The following is a 21,912-nucleotide window of genomic DNA, read 5'->3' on the forward strand; positions in this document are numbered from 1 at the left end:
AGCACGAATAGCTCAGCTGTAAATACTGTGTTTCAGAGATGACAATGAGATAGGACAGATAGCGTCTACATTTTGGTGTCGCTCCTGGCAGCTCCTTTATAGGTGTCTCAGACAAAGGTGCTTAGAAAAGCAGTTGGTAAGAATACTACCTTTCTCATTTGAAGGCAGCTGCTGTGCTTGCATGCAGCCATTTTTTCTAATGCATAGATTTAAGTTGCAAAGAGTGTAGTTTTTGCTGGCACAGCATGGAAAATTTAAGTGGCACTAAAGACAAAAGATAGGATCCCGAAGACATGTAGGCCAAGGAAGATTTCACTTTTGCTGGCCAGGGGAACATTGTATGTGGGTGACAGTAACTAGGAGCTTTTTTGCTTGTTAGAAGGACTGGTTCTCTTCCTGCTCAAATATTTTATTATTTTTCCCCTCCCTCTACTAAGTTTAAACTTTTTTTTTTTCATACCCCACTGTTATTAATTTACACCTTGGCTGGATTTGTAAAGACTGATTTTGTTGCTGCTGTTTTGGGAACAGAATTCTCAGCCATATGGCACAACATCTTCATTTTTGTGTGACAGTAGGGCAGGATCTATTACTTGGTTTTGCAGTGCTGCAAATGTTTACCTTCAGGAAGGGTTCTCCTAGGCCAACTAAAGCAGAGAACAAAGAAACAGATGTAATAAGCAAACTGTCTCCAAAAGGCAATTTGTACTGTTAATATTTAAGAGTCTTCTGGTCATTTGCATAAATCCAAAGGTTGCCCATTGCAGTAACACAATTTTAATTGGGCTGAATTCAGCTCTTTTTCCCTTCTCTTTTTTTCAACTGCGGAAATATGGAATAGAGGAAAGAAATCCTGACCCAGGACACTCAGGTGATTGATAGGAATGGTCCTGTGCATGCTGACAATTCTTGTCTGGGTCCAATATCTCTGACCTAGTGGGGCTGGTTGTCTCATAATTAAACTACCTATCTATCTATCTAACTTATTGACATTTGAACAGCTGCAGAGCCTCGACTTGGTCCAGAAAGAAATAATACCACCACGACCACCCAAGAAGAGCTGTTTCATAGTGGATATTCCCCTAAAGATGAAGCCCTGATAGTAGAGAAACTTCTGCACTCTGATTTTAATTATATGCATCAATCTTGCATCTTCTCTGAGAAAATGAACTGATCTGATAGTAATGTTTCAGCTCAAGGGTGTTTTGTAATAAAAATGTAAACAAATACGCTATCAACCTCCCCATCCATTCTGGGCTGTGCGGGAGGGAGTCTCTCCCAGTTGGATGGATAGGTGTGCATTTAGGACTAAAAGAGTCCTGTTTGGGACAGGAACCTAAATCTTCACCTAGAAAGTATCATGGTGGCTTTATTTTGCCTGACAAAACAGCAGCATAAAAGGCTGGTTAGTGCTCAAAGCAAAGGCTGTGCAGAGAAGTGAGGGAGTGCATACCATTGCATTGCTTGTTCAGGACCAGAGGCTGCAGTGCCCTGCTACTGCCCTTCCTAGCCCCCTCGAGAAAAGCCTCAGGCAAGCTGGTAGGATGCAGGTGCCTCTCTGTTCCCCTGATGGGAGCCAGGACTTTCATGGCACAGTATTAAAGTGTAATTTTTTTAAGCTGAGAGTTCCTTCCTCACAGGTGACAGCACTACAGAGCTCTGGCACTGGTTACCTCAGAGATCAGGATACGAAGGGTGTATTTTGTAGATTTGAGCACTTCAGTAAACTGTTCACAAAGATCCATACCTTTCTTCTGCTGCCACCTTCTCAACTCTAACAACACACATTTAAAATGTTTACTTTTTAAAAAGACAGATTTTGTTATTTAATATTCTTTAATCTAGCTGTCTCCTCTTTGACACATTTGTCATTCTAAATACAGAACTTAAATTGAGTCAATAGAAGATAGCTGCTTCTATAATAAAATCCCTTGTTAACTGCTGAATGACTTAAATGCCATGTGAAAAATCCAATTCTTCAACTTAAGCATCTTTTCACAAATTGAGGGAAAATATCATTACTTTGATGCTTATGTTTTACAATTTGTTAGTGTTTGAAAAGGGTAATATTTTAATGAATAAACTAAATACTATGAGGAGCCAGAACTGTTAGGGTTGTGGAGACAGCAGTTCTAACATAGTCTCATTAAACCAATTTGCATTAGTTTAGCTTGATGCAAATATCTAAAATCAGCACATGGTAGGGCTGCTAAATTCAGACTTCCTAACTGAATACCTAATCCTGTGCTTCAGCTGAGCATAGTGACTGAATGCCACCACAACTTGAAGACTAATTTACAGTTCTAATATTTGTCAGGGCTTCATGCATTATTGCTGTTATGTACTACGTATGTATAATGTTTTAAAAATACAAGCAGTCTGCTTCTTGGTGATCAAATTTTATATCTATCTGTCATGAAACAGAGAAGTGTTCCAGGCTAAATCATTAAAGAGGGAAAACTGGATAAAGTATGTGCAGATTTGTGGGGAGAAAACACTGCTTAATATTGTTTATATAAATGCAAACCACGCTTCAAAAATGCTAGCACATAGTAATCATAGAATGGTTAGGGTTGGAAAGGACCTTAAGATCATCTAGTTCCAACCCCTGTTAGAATACTGTTAAAAATTATCTTTCTGAGAATGAAGCTTTCAGCATTTAGCAATGAGAATTGCCATCCTTGAAGACCACAGAACTTGAAAGAACTCCATGCTGTTTCTCATGTTACTGCAATATATTCCTTTTATTTATTATTGTGTCAGAGGAAGAATGTTACAAGGTAGTGTTTGAAGCAGCATTTACTTGGCAGCAGAGGACAAAGGATGCATACAAACACAGGCAGAAAAACAACTTTATACATAATCTCATATTCAGAACAAAAATAAAAGTGACCAAATTCACTATCGAGACATTTTTTACTTATGTAGGGGAGTATTTTCAAGGATTCTTTGCCTAAAGAATTATGTAGCTTGATAAAAGCAAAATATGTAGCAGAGAACAGAATATAAAGCTATTTCCAATACTACTCATGAAGCTAGGTCTGAGGTAGAAAGGTGGTCACGGCTTTCCTCTTCTGTAAAATGTGTGGGGTTTTTCTTCTTCATATAACTACACTACTATTTTTTAATAGGTGAAGCATTTGTAGGAGCCAGCATCTTCTCTTCCCACCTTGACAATTTTGCTGCACTTGCTCAGAAGTAATACTAAGCAATTATATAGAGCTTTTCAGACATTAACTAAGCAAGCCCTACAACACCTTTTGAGAGGTAAGTACTATCAATCATCCCCATTTTACAGATGGGAAAACAGAGGCAGAATGGTTAAACAATTTGTCAAAGGGTTCAGAAAGAACTGGCACCGGAGTCAACGCTGCGCTCAAATTAATCCCTGAGCAGCAGCACTCCGAGAGCAAATACTGAGGGTGCACGGCAGCCTAGTTGGCACCACTTTGCAAAAGCACTAGAAATTCCTGATGTGGTGTCCTAATGTTCTCTAGCATTTTTCAGTAGCAATAGAGAATTTGCAACTCTTCCAATACCTTTTTGAGATCTTCTTTTTCTTCAATAATAATTAAGAACAATACTGCTTTGTTTCTCCCCACTATACATGAAATATATTGCATGCAGTTTTACCACTTAAAGGTATGTTCTGAAATTAAAGCAAGTGTCCATGCAGCATTGTAAACTCTGAAGGCATTAAAATCTCTTAATAACAATTTTAAAACTAGAGATCAGCTGATCAGTGATGTAACTTTCCCGTAATTATCCCTACTTAAAGTACATAAATAAATCATTTCAAAGATAAAGATGAGTTGCAAGATTACAATGCCAAAGAGTAATATTTAAGAGCATTGTAGTTATTAAGAAAATGCTCCATCACTAATAGTATTGGAAAGGGCTTTCTAATTGTCTCTTCATCTCCAAGAGGCAGACACAAGAAGGGGATCTTACAGAAATGAGCTTTACTTCACAGACTGTAAATTCCAAAACTTGAAGCAAGTTTGGCACAGAAGGGAACAGCAAAGCTTTGTCTCTGAACAAAGTTGGGAAAGATTACACTATCTTAGACCTCGCTATAAACAACTTAAGCTATCATCTAAGTCCTCTTTTTAGCTATCTCCCGATTCAAAGTAAAGTAAGGCTTAAAAAAATAATCCTCCAAATGGAGTGTATTGTCTGGAAATAACTAAAAGTTAAAAATACCATTTTGGTGGTGCATGAGGATGATGAGTTGAAATGAGAGTTTACCTTGTTTAACAAAGTTAAAATACTGCAGCTTGTACCCAACAGCAATTTCTGTTAACTAGTAACAATAATGCAGGTTATGGGAACTTCATATGCCAATCCTGAAAACAATTCAAGGTATTCTGAAATCTGTGTGGTCAGACGGTTAGCATATAAATAATCAGTACACGATATTAAATGTGTGAGAATACAACTAAGGGTATTTTTACAATGTAAAAGCAAAGATCTGAAAGGAATGTATAAATGTAACATTTTGCTCCAAACTCCTTATGCAGTTCTCTTTACGATTATCAAAAAGAACATATATAAAGCCCCTGCCCCTTTTCCCCTGGTTGTATATTTATACAAATCAGTGACAAATACTCCACTGCTCATTAATTTACAGTTGCATAGAAAGGGAAGAAGAAGAAAAAAACCAAACTTCTGATACTATAAAAACAACATCCTCATCTTTGGGTATTCAGTGTTTTGCTGTTTCAAGTAGAACACGCGGTCAGAGCAAACAGCATGTTCTGGGGTCCCATGCAGTCTTCTGATGAAGCGGAACTTGCAATCAATGGTTTGTAGAAAAGGGCTGTACTGCACATCAGGAAGCACTGGTCAACATCCAAATGAATCCTTCACATTGCCTGTCATGATGAGAAATAACCATGTCAGTACCACATTAACACAAACAGAAAGCTGCTACTGCTCTGGGCTCAGTTCAGTTAAGGACACTGATGTCTTTTTATAAAACCCCCATATTTAAAAAGTTAAGATGTATTGGCCCAAGACACAGCAAATCACTGAGGCATGTAGTTAAGGGAAACCTAATTTTACTGTACTGCAGTGTTTAAAATTCTTGTTGAGTAAGGCCCAGAGGATGTCAGTCTACAGAGCAGTAAATATGACTTATAGACTGTCCATGCCCTGCACTAGTAGAATAAAAAGTTCAGGCAAACTACTGTCCCATCTGAAACCTAAGCAGTAAAAATGGAGAGTACAGAGTCTGGATTTGGACTCTGCCCCTTCAGATGTGAAGCTTATTTCCAGTTTCCTGTTTCAGGATTCTGTTCCTGAATAGACAAAAGTACCTTCTCTAATAATTCTGGAAGGGTAGATTTGCAGTAAGACCATTTGGGAATAATCTTGGATCTTAAAAAAAAGAATAAAAAAAAAAAAGCTTTTTGGGAAGATGAGTATTATTCACTGATAACATGGAAAGCTCTCTCTCTGCCTGCTTAGAGGAAGATTTTCTGAAAAATTAGTTTACTTCAGTCTCGTAACTTATCGAGAGCCTGAAACACGGAGTCTGAGTTAACTGAGTGCAGGGTGTGATTCATCCCATTCTCTTTAGAAATTCCTGTTTGGGAGGACAATCCTACTATCCCAGATATTTCAATCCAAGAAAGTGTTTGCAGAGAAATAATTCTGAGTTTTTAGATATTCATTTTCTGACCTTGAAAACTGTGGATTAATGAACAAGGTGAAGCAGTATGGGGGAGTCTCACACTGCAATTTGTCATAATCGTTAAACTTCAAAATGAAACTTTCTAAGAACTATGCAATGACACAAGATCCTGTCATTTCTTATTTGTCATATGTGGGCTTCAATATCAAGCTAAACCTGTAGTGAGTGTTTTTCCTATTTCTGTTACTTATAACAAATTTAACTGTTAATTCATATCAGTAGGATTTTCAAGTAGAAGTCTCTAAATACTAGATTGTTTTCCATGTTTTTGTGAAAGTAGCCAAATTTCTGCTTCGGATTTGCAAAGTGGTTGCCTACTGGGAGTAGGCAACTTCATCTAATGCCTAAGACACCGTGTGACTCTTGATCTTTGTGTCCTGGTGCCCACAGCTCCCAAAACTGGAGCTATGGGCACCATGGCACAAGGACATATGGATGACTTTGCAAGAACCAGCTTTGATCTTGCAAGCTGATGTTGGCTTGAAAGTAATTGGCCCTGGTAGATTCAAGCTGATTCCATCTTGTCAGCATCCCAGAACTCCACAACATAGTACCTTGGTAGGGCCCAAGCTAGCAGGAATTTTCCATTAACTGGGAAATTCCAGAATCTAGCCTTCCTGTTACATTGGTCTAGCTTCCACATAGACTTCTAGGGGACAAGACAGGAGAAGCCCCCAGCTACTTTGCTTTAATGGAATCCTTCCACTTGCTTTACTTTGCTTCCAATGACTATATAAGTATGTAAAGATGTCTCATACCTGTGGTCTGCCAGTGAAACTTGCTGAAAATAGAAAAAAAAAATAAATTAGAAATTTACGTTATTATACATCTTGGCAGTTTAAAAACAAAGCCAGAGTCAGAAGGCTATGTACTATAGAAGAACAAATAGACTCTTACAAATAAAAAATTAAAGATTTAACTAGAAGTGTGTTGTAATGGCCTGTACATAACTTTCTTCACAAATTTACTTTTAACAAATCAGTAGCATTATGAATATATAGATGATATGAATTGTTCCTTTTTCACCACTTGCGACCATATACACCTATGAGTGAGTATTATCATACTGTCTGTTCAGAAGGCTCTGTTCTGGAACACACTCAGACACACAGGCAAGGCTGCTGCACAGTGTTGCACAGCTGCCTAGTTCTGTGAACCAACCTCATAAATAAGGAAGGAAAGGAGGCATTATATCCATAATCAAAGGATCTGAGGAATAAAATACCAGAACAAACTCGAAACCACAGTTAAAAGCAGTTGCTTCATAAGACATATTTGGAGTAAGCAGAAATACTGATTTCAAGGTGTATTATAACCTGAAACCCATAAAAACAAAAGTAACAAATAAGAGGACTAGCTCTGTTGCACATTCAAGATGAGATAAAAATAACCTATGTAATGCTTCAGATGCTAGTAACTCCTTAATGAAATCTGGGAGAGATATGTAATGATAAGGTTTGTGAAGAAAAAAAATAAAAAAATCCCAAACCAAAAAACAACCCAGCTTAACATATAAATTAAATTAGTAATGGACATCATATATTTAACATGAAGGCATTCTAAATAAATTTAACTTGGATGAGGATATTATTTTTTTAAGGGTAGGAATACAGTGATGCTCTTAAAACAGATTGCCTACATGGAGTCTGCATCATTGAGGTTTTATGTAACGGGTTAGAAGTTTGTCTGTCCAGAAAGACTGATCCATCTCAAACGTCCATAGGAAAAGATGGTCTGTCATGGTCTTCCCTAGCAAAACTTATACAGTTTAATGCACTCTTTTGGGAAGGCCAGACTAATAATCCTCATTCCAGGGTTCTAAAACAGCATATGAATCTTACATGGTTAAAAAGATATAATCCTAGTAAATCACCCAAGTAAGATATGTTACAGAATGACTGAAGAAGACCAAACTAAGTAGTACCTACTAATTGGGGCATGCTGGTTTGGTTTGCTTTCTGCAGCAGTATGTCAGTGACACAGGGAAAAATACTCGAAATTTGGAACTGTGACTTCTTTAATCTTAAATGCTCAGATTCACTTCACAATATGAAAGGATGTGGAGCCAGAGTTTTCACTTGCAGTTCTCTCCTGAGAGTATTATTCAGGGTACTGTTGAATGGATATTACATCCCCCTCCTGCCCCACGTTTCCTGGTTGCAGAGAACAGCCATCATTATCAAGCTTGCCCTGACATAGGGCAATTTGCCTTAAATTCATTTGGGCCAAATGACCAGGTAGCTGTCAGCTCTTTATACATGCAAGACAGGAATTTGCAAAACAAGAAATTGATACTTGAGATGCATTTTCTAGTGATTTGTACACACACATACATGCCCTTGAGTTGTGCTGAGTAGCTTGAGTAGCTGTTGAGTTCAAGATGAGATGCTTCTTAGAATCAAATCCTTTAACTCGCAAAAAGATGGGCTCTGAACTATTGAACTCACTGAAAAAATCTCTAAAGGACAGCTGAAACAAGCTCTGTTTTGCTAGCTCATAATTTGCTTTCTCAGAATGTGCAAAGTGCTGCTTCTCTGCTGCAGTTCTTCACAGCCAAACAATGGACGTACAAGAAAAAAGGAGTGTTTTAGCAGGGATTCACAGAGTTCACAAAATAAATAGAATAGAATAGAGTTCAATCTTGATGCTTCCAAGAGGACTGGACATAAACCTCTTCCTTCTTCTCACCCGTACCTTTTAAAATTGACCATTCGTTATTACACTGCATTGAAACTGTTGAAAGTTTAAGAATATATCAAAGTTTTCACTACTGTTTTCTAAGGCAAAAGAGCTGAAAGTGAAAATATACATGTATGCATGTATTAGAAAAAAAACACCCCACACATGAACACATAAATAAGAAAGCAGACACTTCACTTTCCCTGCCAAACCAAACAATCTGTATGAAATACTGCTGGAAGCAGAGAGACAGGTCCTCACTCTTGTAAGTGCAGCGACACTCTGGAAGGAATAGCGGAAATATATGTCAGCTGATATGCTAATTGGTTTTCCTTTTGATGTCTCATTAATAGACACTAAACATCAACTTTCAGTGCATTTAAGCAGGGAAAGGTGTTATGTGCTAACAGTAATTTCCTCTGGTCCCTTAGTTTAATAACTACTTCAATAATTAGTTCAAGACAGCCAGGATTGGGCTATGGTCCCTCCTGTTACCTAAGTTTTATTAGAGAACTCCTGAATCTACATGCATTTATGTTCTACATAGTTTGCATCAGCAGCTAATGAAATTCAAGGTCTCTTTTTCCTTATGTGGGCACAGCTGAAAATTCCATATAGAGCTTTTCTTATAGTGAATCACTTCTTAAAATGTTGAGAACATTTCTTTGTTTACCTTCACAAATAACCTCTATTGAGCGGCTTTAAATAAATGAATTATTTAGCTTGTGTATGCTGAGAAGTAATCTCACCAGAGAGATTTTTTTCCTACTCAGTATGACAAGAAGTTTTTCTTCAAAAGAATGCCTCAAATTCAATACTATAGAATTCAATACAAGATGTATTTTGTTACACTTACAGCAACAAGCTGGAAATGTGCTGTTGATTTGCTCCATAACATCTGTTAGGTCTGTGTTGGTATCATGAGGTGGAACTAACAAGTCATCTGCAGATATGACAACAAAAGAGAGTAATGAATTTAGTAAGGAGAGGAGATAAAAGAGGGGAAGAAAAAAAAAAGGACGAAAATATTCTAAAAGATGTTCTTATCCAACCTTCCAGTTAAATGCTCCTTTATATTAACTGGAAAACCACTACCTGAAGCCTTTGTAACTTAATGTGCAGGAACTGTCAGTGATAATTGCCAGCCTTGGGAGAGGAGGTGAAAGTTACTTTATTGATTTGCAGCAGAACTCATTTCTCTTTTATTAGAGATTAACCGTTGCTCCCAAGATTTAACTAGAAGAAATTGCCAAGAAGAAGCAGTATAGAAGAATTTACAGTTAAAATAAAAGGTTTACAAGATGAGGGCATTATACTCAGTAGCTGCTCAATTAAAATTCTTTTCCATTTTTTGATGATTTGCCATGTACCTTTCAGGCTAATATACATCATTGGTTTTTTTGGGGAAAAAAACCAAAACAAAATATTTCTCTTTAGGATGAAATTGCATCAGCAATTTCACTAGTGTTAAAAGTCCTCCTTGCCATTTACTTTTTTACATGCTGCTTAAAATTATGCAAGGGAATGGTTCAGGAATACAGCTGGCTCTGTTGCTGGCAGTGTCATTAGACAGCATCTCTCATAAATTTACCACAGCATTAAATCAGACTCAAAGAAGTTCCATGTTTTTCCAAATAAATTAAAAACACATGGCAATGTTGAATGAAAATTTTCAGTATGCAAGAGAATATTTTTCCTGGCTTTCACAGAAATAAAATCATTTTTTAAAATCTATAACACAAAGGCTTGAAACCAAAACAGGGATGAAATTGCACTTAAGGTCATTTGAGAAAAATCTTTTATTTTTTCCCCTAATTTTGGGCATTCAATGGTCTGTAGTTATTTCTGCTAATTCCCAGTGGAATTACTGAGTTCTGATATTGGAGAATTTAAAATAATCTTTCAAGAAGATTTCAAGAAAGAAATCCCCTCAAGTGCAGAGGCTGTATGCTTAAGTACTCCGTAATTCCAAAAGATGTGAAATCTTTCAGGGGTAGGATCATCAAAATACCAGGATAAGCAGAAGATACACAAGAATTTTTAAAGCAGCTATCAGGAAGCTGTTTTGGCTATTTGTTCCTGTATCCGACAGATTTCTTGGGTGCATGCATGTACTGTAGGACAAACAGCTGTTGGATGTTTCAGTCCAGTGAAATCTGGTTCCTCCATCAGCGAGGATGGATTTGCCCAGTAGGTTTACTTGCTCAAAATGGATGGGATCAAGGAGTCTATTGACAGAAATCCATAATTCAGAGTCATGTGGATTCTTGTGATACCTCAGCTGTTTGCAAGTGTGGGGAAGCAACAGCTCCAACTGTGGTACCTCTTGTTCTCAGTATCATGATAAAGATCAGTTCCTTTTTACTTACAAATATTTTCAGAAAGATGCCAACAAACCTATTCAGGAGTCACTCATAGACCCATGAAGCACATTAGCTGATTAAAACACTTACTTACCTGTCTGATGAAATTGTGAGCTTGTCTCTTGCTCGAGCGGGTAGCCAAGGGCAGAGTGCTGGGGTGAAGCACAGGGGGAAGCGCCATTAACCCGGGGGTCAGACTCAGGCTACATTAAAGACAATAATACCCAAATTTAGATAAATTTTATCTAGAGAATTTAATTGTGGGCTTGTATGTAGTCATCCCACTCCTTTGCTATGTGCCCTTTCTTGTTTGTTTTTCAAACTATTGAAAGTTGAATTAGGTCTATACAACCCTTAGAGGGGGAAAAACTAAACCAACAACCTGTTAAAAGAAAACTTAGACTTAAGTGTAATTCTTATGAGACTCCACTTGATGGTCTTGCATGCACCATAGAAATATGATGTTATGTACAACACAAATGGTCTGTCAAGGCACTCAGTCCAGCTACACAGAAAGATTATGCAATGGTATTATTTGAGTTGTATATATATGGATATATATGTACATATACATGTACACAGAGGACATTCAGCTAAGGTCCCATGAGAAGCTTTACTAGGATGACTGATCATGCTTAGAAACAACTGTTTGCTCATAAACAGTTATGCAAAACTACTTCACAATCAAACACAAAAGATTCAAGAGAACTTTATTATACCTAAAAAGTGGTAGCTAGCCATCACTCCTGCTGACACTGTTTCACAGTAGTGTAGAGGATACCAAATTTGCAAGGAAACTGTGTAACATGAAATCTCCAGGAAATTATGAGAAGGAACCCATATACTTTGAAAACTGTGTTGTAGGCAAGCCTTTCTGGACTCAAATTCACCTGAAGAGTCAAACACCTAAGTCCTATATTACATTTAGTTGTAGCCATGTATATGCTTGTGATTACATGTAAGTATGCATATATAGACACAAAATAAGAAAGACCATAAGACTTCTTCACTAATAACAACTCATAAATATTGGAAGGGATCTTATTCAGCCATTTGTTTTTTTCTTTTCCTTCTTTCTTGTAAAGAATCCTTTGAGGAAGAAAGTAGTAATACAGTATTTGAACTCCAGAAGTGACTGTTCTGAAAAAACAGAAACCTGTAAAATAGTATTTACATCTGAGGTAGTTACAGAATCTCAGCTGAAATGCTTGCTCCTATCCTTTATCTCTTTCAATTGCATATCATCAAATTACTTTCAAGCAACTTAAAGAGTCAAAATCATGACTTTCAAGATCTTTTCAAAACTGAGGCTGAATGAGTACCTAGAACAGCTATGAGAGTCACTGCAAAGAGGTAATATACAGAATGGCAGTTAATTTGTGCGTAAGTTTGCTCCTTTGCAGCTCACAGCCTTAAGTGCAACATTTGATTTTTTGAGAAAAATTCCAGTTAACAGAAAAAATAAAAATCTTCAACAAACTGAAGATTGCTGAACAATGGAAGATACTTCTTCTTCCATACACATTGGTAAGAAACAAAAGAAGATGTTCCCTTGAGCCCTCAGCAAATTTTTATTTTTCTCTTCCAAATCTCATCTCTCTTTGAGCATGACAATACCAACTTCCAGTTTTGACTAAAAGAATAAATCAAAGAATATTGTTCTGCATACAGAAGACAAATAAAAATGGAAATGTTTTCAAGCCAGCCAAGGATTTTACCATCAGGACACTCCTATGAACAGTGAATGCTTATCAAGTAGTTAAGCAATTTGCTATTCAGTATCAGACTTCAACCCAGCTGCAGAGTCTACATAAAAAAACTGTGGTGATTTTAAATAGGCCACACCTGGGGTAACTAACCCCAGGGAATTCTGTATTGCCAGGAACCTCTGTTCAAGAAGAGGTTAGAACTATAATGTTAAAGAGATGAAGCAAACTCTCCAAGGGTTAAGAGTTACTTCAGTATAGAACAACAAGGCTAACTCCATCAGCAGAGTGGCTGCTTGCCCACCCCACGAACAGATGGATAGAGAGAATTTGAATAATCTAAAATGCAAACTTGCACCTGGTCTGGATCTCTGTCCCTCTTCAACCAGTAACCGTGGACAAATGGTGCAGAGATAAATGAGGAAGTAAGATCAGTGCTGGGCTTGATACAAAACTGAAGCACAGCAACACATAGGCTAGATCAAGCATAGTGAAGCACAGCAAAGTCAAGATTAACTACGATAGAAAGGAGATGCCTACAAACTTACTTAAATGATGAGTTAGTAGTGAAGGTTATTTAGTACCACTCAGGAGTACTATTGTAAATGACAAAAAAGCCTCGCAGAACCCAAGGACTCTAACAGTGGATAAACTGAGAGCAAACAAAACATACTTGGAAAAATTTACATTGATGTACCATATATTGCTGCACCAGGCAGAACGAAATATTTCAGTCTGATTAAAAAAACCCAGACACCAGAAATGAACAAACAACCCCCCCCCCCCACCTTCTAATAAGAGGACAATGTCTGATGACTTAATTTTCATTTAAATATACTGATATTACACGACATCATTCCAGTGACTGCAGTAACAGGAAAAGCCAAAACAAACCAAAACCCTCTTCTTCCAAAAAACAGGAAAATACAGTTAAGCAGATGAAGAGTGGGGTTTGAAGCAGAAAGGGAGGGGGTTCTGCTAGTGGCAGAAATGCTTTAATATAATAATCAGACACTGAAAAGTGTCAAATGCAAAACAGTTGAGGATATAGCTGCATGTATTTACATGATTTAACAGTTTTACTAGGAGAGAACCAGAGGAAAAAAACGTAGAAAATCATGTTCTACTTGATCCTATTTGAATAACCCTACAAAATCTGATCACTTTCATTATCAAGTCCCTACAAGCATCACGAAGTTCTTCATTTATTCTTATTCAGAACAACCCAGCAGACAACCCTTAAGCCAGACATCATAAGAAAATTGCCCTAGATGTTACTACAGGCCTGCTGCTGCTTCTTGAATAAATAGAAGCAGGGATACTGGGCATGCCTCCATAGGGATGAGGGAGAAGTCCAGTTTCTGTGAATTTTTGAATTTTTATGCAAAACCAAGATCTGAAGGGACAGATAAGTTCTTCTGAAATTGAAGTATTTTTTCTGTATTACAGCAGTTACTTAAAGCATTTCAAAGAAGATATTTATTTTAACCAGTTTAGACCTACAATGCCTTATTTCACTGTGCCTCCTACTGGTTTCTTTTCCAAAGAAAAGCCTGAAGTGTTCTCTGGCTTAATGAATAGATAAGACATACCCATTCTTCCCTTGACTTCTGTGGCTTTTGGTAAAAATCAAACCAAAAAGGGGTGTGTTCCTTCCCCCCCCAAAAAAAAAATCACAGGAAACCTGAAAATTGCCAAAATTCCCTTACTATATCTATTACAGAGGTTTCTTCTTGTTCCATATTTATTCTCTCAGCTACAAAAGAAACAGTCTTTTCTACTCTTTTTATAAAGCTGCTCCTCTGTTTGAAGTTGGAGAAGGAGCTGCAGTCCCTATTTACTCTGAGAGTCTGATCATGTAGCCACTGAGAGATGATTTTAGCTCCTATTAACTTCATCATCAAATCCAATATGAAATCTCTATTCAGTAGCTCAGACTAGCAGAGAAAAATCCAAACAGACTTTAAATGCTCTTCATAATAGGTCTAACTTCTACTTTGCACATGCAGTATCTAAAAGGTTTGAAGAATAAAAATTGAAAATGGATTCTTTATTTTTTCCTCTGTATGATTAACATGTTGGCATCAAAGTTGTCACATGACAGTTCTTTTTCACCTTCCTCTTTGGCAGTATAATCAATCAGGCAGACAAAAACGACAATGTTGTGTGACAGCTACCGATCCTTTGGGCTTGCTGAAATAAAAATAGTATGGTAACCTCAGAATTGTGACCTGAAGTAGGGAAATGTGCAGTGAGGATGCATGCATATTTTTGCTAAAGGTGCTCTCTAAAGAATGTCATAGAATGCTCTCATCTAGATTAAACAGTTACTGCAGGAAAGTTTCTAAGTTTCATTAATTCTTTAGCCAAATATCTGAGTGTAGATAGGCTCACACCATATCTTGTAGTGGAAAAAAGTCTCAGCATTTTAGATTCAGTGGCAAATTATTAACCCAAGAACAGTCAGGAGGCTAAATGGAGAATAGCAATGGAGAGACTTGCTGTTGACAGAAGAGAGAAACAGAGATGTTATGAAATGCCAGTCATAGCAAAGAAATTGCTGTAAAACAATTGTGTCCTTAAATACTATTAATTATTAATACAAGAATCACAGAGTTGTTATAGGTTTTGACGTGCCAATCTTCAGTGCCAATCATCCATCTCATTAATGAGAAAAGGTATTCCTTATATTGATAAAAAATAATTGGGACAGCCAAAAACAGAAAAATAAGCAGAAATTCTTAGATCCTCAGCTGGCATCTGATAAAGTCCTTCCCCAAGCAGTGGAAAAGTTAAAGACTTTCATAGGCAGTAATGGTCTGGGTGACCGAACCAAACTGCTGAAGAGTGGTCATTTTTTTAAGAAAGTTCAGGGGCAGTAATGGGATTCAGTGCCACTTCTTAAGTGTATTAATGTCAAAATAAAGAAGCTGTAAAGAACATATACTAAAAAATTGAATTATTTACAATTTCTGAATCTTGTTGAGGAGAATAGCTTCAGCATCATTGGAGACAGCTTGCAAAATATCTGCTTAGTGCCAGGTCAAAAAAACCCCGCTAAATAAAGCATATAAAAAGGCATATCGAAAACTCAGAGATATATTATAAAAGCGATAATGCAGACCTTCCTGTATACTTGGCTTTGTACCAGCCACTTCATTAAAAGACAGAGAAAAAGGAACAGCTTAGGATATGGCACTTGAAACAATCAGAAGCATGGCATGACTCCCGCAAAGGCAGGAGATTTTGGACAGGAACAAATGAGCAACAGTATACAGTAAATGAGGTGTAAATGATCAGAAATACTGCAAATGGTCAGCTCTGATTTAGCTTTCCCTATCAGAAACCAAAAGCTGCAGAATGTCCAGAAAAATCCAAAGGCAGAACTGGTAAGAAGAAACTACTGCCCCTCTGCCCAACCACTTTATCACACTACCCTAAAGGTCCTACTAATCCTACTAAAGGACTAGTAGGTCCTACCCTACTAAAGGTCCTAAGAGTGCTACAAGGATACTGAAAAGATTACAAAATTATAAGATAAACCATAGCTACATTAAAAAAAAAAAAAAAAAGTTTTAAAGAGTGAGCATGTTCGTGCTAAGCTGAAAGTGACTGGGGGTATGGCAGAACTTCTGTTTTTCTATTCTACAGCTGTTTCTTAGCAGATTTTACCCCCTTCTCTAAACATTTAGTATTGGTCATAGTTCTCAAGATACTTCATGAATTATTGTTAACAGTTACATCACTTGTTGTATCTTACCTATTCAATATTTAAGCTACTCAAATACTGATTAAAGATGATGGAACAACAGTAACAACAACAAAAATACTCTGCTAGAGGGGTAGAGAAGCCACTGGAACAGATGCATCTTAGTGCAATTCAGCCAAAACTGCCTAGGAAAATGACAATCAGCCAGTGAAACAAAGAAAAAAACAAACATCTTTATCAGTGTAACGAGAGTATGATCTACAGCAAAAGCTTACGCCATTTTGATATCTAGTTTATGCAATCTGCTTCTTGGCTTAGTTAAATCCTCTACTACATACAGCCAACTACCTGCCTCATGAAATGCAGAAATCATTCGCCTTACTGTACTCTGACCCAAGTGAAATGATTAGTTAGGACAAACCGATCTTATAAATTTCTCTTCATCATTCAAACTTCCACACATGATATAGTACAAACTAACATCTCTAGCAACACCTTGCAGGTGCTCTTATTTTTATAATCTAGATGTGCCTATGCTAACTTCAAAACCAATCAACATTTCTGCCCCCACCAAAAATCCCTAAGAACTCTAGTTTCTGACAGGTAAAGGTTCTTGTCTTCTGTGTTTACTTGTGCTCAGATCATTTTGCTGTAGCTTATTGGTCTAAATATGCTATTGAAGAAGAACTGGATTTTTAATGTAAACAAATGGCTCTTTTGCATTTTAGATGTATTTTTGGCCATCTGCCTTTGGCATGCTAAGAAAGGTTTCAGTGACTAATCATGACAACAGATAAATTATTTAAGGAAAGATGGAAAACTGAACTTGCAGATAGGGTGCAACTGGCACCAATACTTGGAATAGGAAATATATATATTTTCTTTCCCTTGCTTTTTAATTCATTAAAGCCTACTACAGCATACCCAAGGTACAGTTGTGTTCTCACAGGCATGTTAATAACAGTAGTAATAATAAAATCACACTGAGAGATGATGAGGTACCACACTACTGGTTGCAGGGGAAGTCAAGATCATTTCAGAAAGGAGTGCTCTGGGAAGATTAGATTTTAGAAACCTGTCCATTGCCTGGCCTAGACAAAGCCCTTCCAGTGGTTACATTTTCCCCTTCTAAAGCAGATAATATTTAAGATAATTTTTATAGTAAAACCAATCATCCACTGAAACAACCTCCCCATGGACATGGTAGATGCGCCATCCCTGGAGACATTCAAGGCCAGGCTGGATGAGGTTCTGAGCTAGTTGATTTAGTTTAAGATGTCCCTGCTCATTTAAAGAAGGGGTGGACTAGATGACGTCTGAAGGTCCTTTCCAACCCAAACTATTCTATGATGCTATGATATGGTAGAGTCCCGCTTACTGGAGGTTTCCCAGATGCAATTGGATAGGGTGCTAGGTAATCTCACTTAGGCTCCCCTTCACAAAAACGGCTGGACCAGATGATCTTTCAAGGTCCCTTCCAGCCTGGGCTAGTTTGTGATTCTGTGTTATGCTCAATATTTCATAAGTTACCACAATCACTCCAGCACTTGTAATCATATTGTGTTGATTTGACTTTCACACCATGGTTTACACTAGAGGGTAGGAAAAAATATCTCTTCGTGCTAGAAATGACTAAGTGCAACAGATCAAGCTAGTGTGGCGAAAACATCTGCAGTAAAATTCCAATGTTTTGTTTCCACCAAGAAATCCATAGTGCAGAAACAACGAAGGGGAAAAACATCAGTGCTCATGTACCTGCTCAAGTAGCTGCCGTAGCCGGTGAAGCTGAGACTCCAACTGTTTATTATGATCTTCTAGTATTTGCATCCTTGCTTCCAGGCGACCTTTATGTTGCCTTAGAAGTTTAGCTTCAGCAATGAGCTCAGCATCTTCAGCATGATGAGGTGACACAATAGAGTCAGGAGGTGAAGCAAGAGGGTTTATTCCTCTACGAAGATGTTGCTCTTTTAGTTGCTCATATTCTATCTGCAGACTCCTGGTATATTGAAAAGAGGAGGAGAATGATGACTTAATCAAGCAAATTAAAAAAAACCCAAACTTCCTAAAACTTCCTTAGATCAAATGATATTATCATCACCTCCATCTAAGAACACAAGTAGCTCACACAAAGACATGTCTTGATGTGTTGCTTAGGGGGTAAAAAACCCCAAACTACAAACCAAGAAAACAGAGATGAAAATAAGGTATTTTATGACAGACCCACCCTCTTCTATGTAACAGAATTAGGCTCTGCACAACATATGCCTTGATTGATTTTATATGTTTGGCTAAAATCATGATTCCTAGGTCTATCTCTTGTCATCTCCAACAACTAGTACATGCATGGCTCAAACAACGAGGTGACAATTCAGACACCAGATAGGATGATTATGAGACCTTTGCTCTTCCTCAAGGTCAGCAATGATGCGCTCCAACTCTCCTCGCTCTTCCTTTTCCACTGACTTGAGTATCTGAGCAGGACTCTGTGGCTGACTCACAGGCGATTCTCCTCCCAGCGTCTGACAATACTGCTGGATAAGGGCATGCTCATCCTCTCTAGAGCAATGAAACAACACAGGTAAAGACAGAGCAGCAAACCAATTTATTATGTGAGCAAACCTCTTTGTTAAGCTGAGGGGTTTTGTTTGTTTGTTTGTAAAAAAGGACAAAGAGAGCAGGAAATAAGCCTAAAAAATATACTGGGGAAAACCCCAACTAACATCTAAGACAATACACAGGAAAAAGATTGATCTGCAGTAGTATAAAAGACCAGATTATTTTAATGCATGCATAAAGAACAAATGCTCCTGATGGATTGAAAAGAAATAGTGAAAACAAGAATTAGAGATAATATAAACCATAGATGACTGATTTGAAATGCCTCAAAAATAAATAAAACCAAAGCAGCTACCTGGTAGAGGGGTTTTGTTTGTTTTATTTTTGTTTGGGGGTTTTTACCATGAATAGGGGACATTTTTAATAGTCTTTAGGAGATTATTTTGGTGTGTTCAATTTACCTAATAAAATTAGAGAGAAAAAAATCCCCATAGAATTCCCCAAGAAGTCATAAACTAATGAATCACCAAGTATCGAGCTAATACTGTGCACCACTCAAAAGGACTGACAATGCTGCAAAAATAATGCTATAGGTTTTGAATTAGCATTATATTTCCAGGGGTTTTCCCCCATTTTGATAGACATATGTGACACCCTGAAACTCTTCAGGAGTAGTTTATCCTCCTCCTTAATGATTCAGGGATAGAAATAAACTATAATGCTGTCCTCCTCCTGACTCACATAGAAATTGCCTTCTGGTAAGGAGATACAGAAGTCCTGACACTTTCAATTATGCTATAATGCCCAAATGAGTTTGCTTGTGTACAGGTGTGCCTTTCTTCCTCAGTTGTTGGATTTTGTCCTTAAGTAAAGTCAGATGGATATGAAGTGAAGGATACCGTGTACTAAAAGCAGTTCACTTGCTCAAGAAGAATAAACCAAGAACAAACAAAACATATACTATTGTCCTAGTTTCAGCTGTAACATTTATTTTTTCTACTTCCTATTAGCTGGTGCAGTGCTGTGTTTTCAGCTGTAGTCTGAGAACAATGTTGGTAACACACTAATGTTTTAGTCTTCACTAAGTAATGCCTACCCTGATTGAGGACTTTTCAGTCTCATGCTTTGCCAGTGAGGAGGGGCACAAGAAGCCAGGAGAAAGCAGAGACAGGACACCTGACCCAAACTAGCCAAAGGGGTATTCCATACCACAGCATGTTATGCCTAGTATATAAATCGGGTGGAGTTACTTGAAAGGGACTGGTCGCTGCTCAGGTCAGGCTGGGTATCAGTCAGCGGGTGCTGAGCAATTGTACTGTGCATCACTTGTGTTTATTGTTGTTTTTTTCTTTCCCCTTTGAGTTTTATATTCTCTCCCCTTGTTATTTCCCTTGTAATTATTACTATTAGTAGTGGTAGTTTTGTATTACACCTTAGTTATTGGACTGTTCTTATCCCAATCTGTGGGGTTTACATTCTTTTGATTCTCCTCCCCATCCTGCCTGGAGTGGGGAAGGGGGAGGGGGAGAGAATGGCTGCATAGTGCTGAATTACCAGCTGGGTCTAAACCATGACAACTATTCATGTTTTTAAGAGATAAATTGCTGCAGCAGTATGAATGCTGAAGAAAACACTCCTTAAATTCTCTTCTTTGCTTGACTACAAAACAGAGACTGCATACCTTATGAAGTGTCATATGGTAGAATACTAAACTATTTCTTCTCAATTATAAGTTTTCACTATCTATCTGCCTAAAGCTATGATGTGGTCTTCCATTTTCTGACTTGTCGTGGAGATCTGAAAATCTAGACTATTACAATAAAACTAACATGCATCAACTAACACTATATCTAGAAAACCAAAACCAACCAAACAAAAAAATTATAGCCTGTGAAAGTTCTATATACTTTAAGAGTTCATGGCAGTCCATTCCACATTAGTTAATTATGATATAAAGGTTAAAAAGAGGTATGAAGAGCTCTAGTCGCATATCACTTTCCTTCATCCTGTCTTCTGTGATTAACTCCTGGTTTGCAAAAAGTTCACATGTAAAATTGAAAAAGGAACCTAGTTAGTGAATTCTCCTTTTAACAATGAATCAAAAGTTTAAAGGCAATAATGTACACTTATTTCTTATCTGTCTTGGTTGTAGTCAGTACTACAGTCATGAGAAGAAATGGCAATATAGATCTTCCTATTCAAATGAATAAGTTTAATGAATTTTTCATTAAGTACAGCTATATAATTAAAATGTGATTGAGGTTGTATGTGCATTTGAGTCCCCCCAAAATATAGGGGATATCTAATAGTGTTAGCTGAAAAAAAAATCAACCAGAACAGTGCTCCTTTTTTTCCCAGCCTACAGAAAAAAGCCTCTAACTGCTTTTTCTTCACTACTTGAGTGATCTCAGGGAAACTCATCATCACTCATTTTGTATTTTACATTAGTCCAGTTAAAACTAAAACAAAGGCTAGTGCAGTTAATGGAGTTTGGATCAGGTCCTAATGCGATCATGAAAACCTCCTGGTACTTCTCCACCCTTTAACTATCTTGACAAAAAAACCCACAAAAAACAACCAACCCCTTATAACCAATGTTTTGCCAAAGTGATGTAACCCTTTTTGAGGCTTCAAACTCTGTGGTACACAGCAGGGCTACTAACAAGAAATGCACAGAAATAAGAGTATTAAAGCAGACTGCAGAGAGAATACAGCTTTATCATCCAGGTTTCAAACCACTGTTTTAATAATGTAAGTGGTACAGTGCAACTACACATACAGCCTTCTTTTCTGCAAGGGTATTGATGTTGTCAAGAAAGGTTCATGTGATCAAGTAGTTTAAGTCTCGTTAGTTTAATTAAGCATCAAAAAACTGCTGCCTACATTGTAAGATAACGAATTAATTTATAAACAACTACGTAGGTCTTCTGAAATTGATTTTTTTTTTTTTTTTTATTTATACCAAGGATCTGCAAAGCTGGATTTATTATATTTATTTGAATGTGTTAATTTTGATACTCTGTCAAGATTTTGCATTAGGTGTAACATTATTTTTTAATGAAACTTATAAACTCCCTAAAAAAAAGAGTTTACACAGTAAATGCTTAGATAGTTTTGCTGTATTGTGGTCTAGTAGATGCAATCAACACAGCTAAATACAGATAGTTTTATATTTTGGACTCCCAGTTATTCTGTCCAGAGAAA

General features: G+C 37.3%; 1 protein-coding gene across 1 annotated transcript in view; it reads right to left on the reverse strand.

The window, feature by feature from the left end:
• Nucleotides 1–4,348: 4,348 nt before the first annotated feature.
• Nucleotides 4,349–21,912, reverse strand: part of LOC104404131 (utrophin-like) — a gene marked incomplete at its 5' end in the record, with an annotated part of 86,393 nt that continues 68,829 nt past the window's right edge. Inside the window, 6 exons of the mRNA XM_010012483.1 lie at nt 4,349–4,874; nt 6,454–6,476; nt 9,231–9,317; nt 10,832–10,940; nt 17,908–18,148; nt 18,550–18,708. Of these exons, the coding sequence (XP_010010785.1) occupies nt 4,866–4,874; nt 6,454–6,476; nt 9,231–9,317; nt 10,832–10,940; nt 17,908–18,148; nt 18,550–18,708 (628 nt within the window). The remainder of the gene's footprint in view (nt 4,875–6,453; nt 6,477–9,230; nt 9,318–10,831; nt 10,941–17,907; nt 18,149–18,549; nt 18,709–21,912) is intronic.

The sequence above is a fragment of the Nestor notabilis genome, unplaced genomic scaffold (assembly GCF_000696875.1).
Source record: "Nestor notabilis isolate BGI_N333 unplaced genomic scaffold, ASM69687v1 scaffold4494, whole genome shotgun sequence".
In the NCBI taxonomy this organism is placed as follows: Eukaryota; Metazoa; Chordata; class Aves; order Psittaciformes; family Psittacidae; genus Nestor; species Nestor notabilis.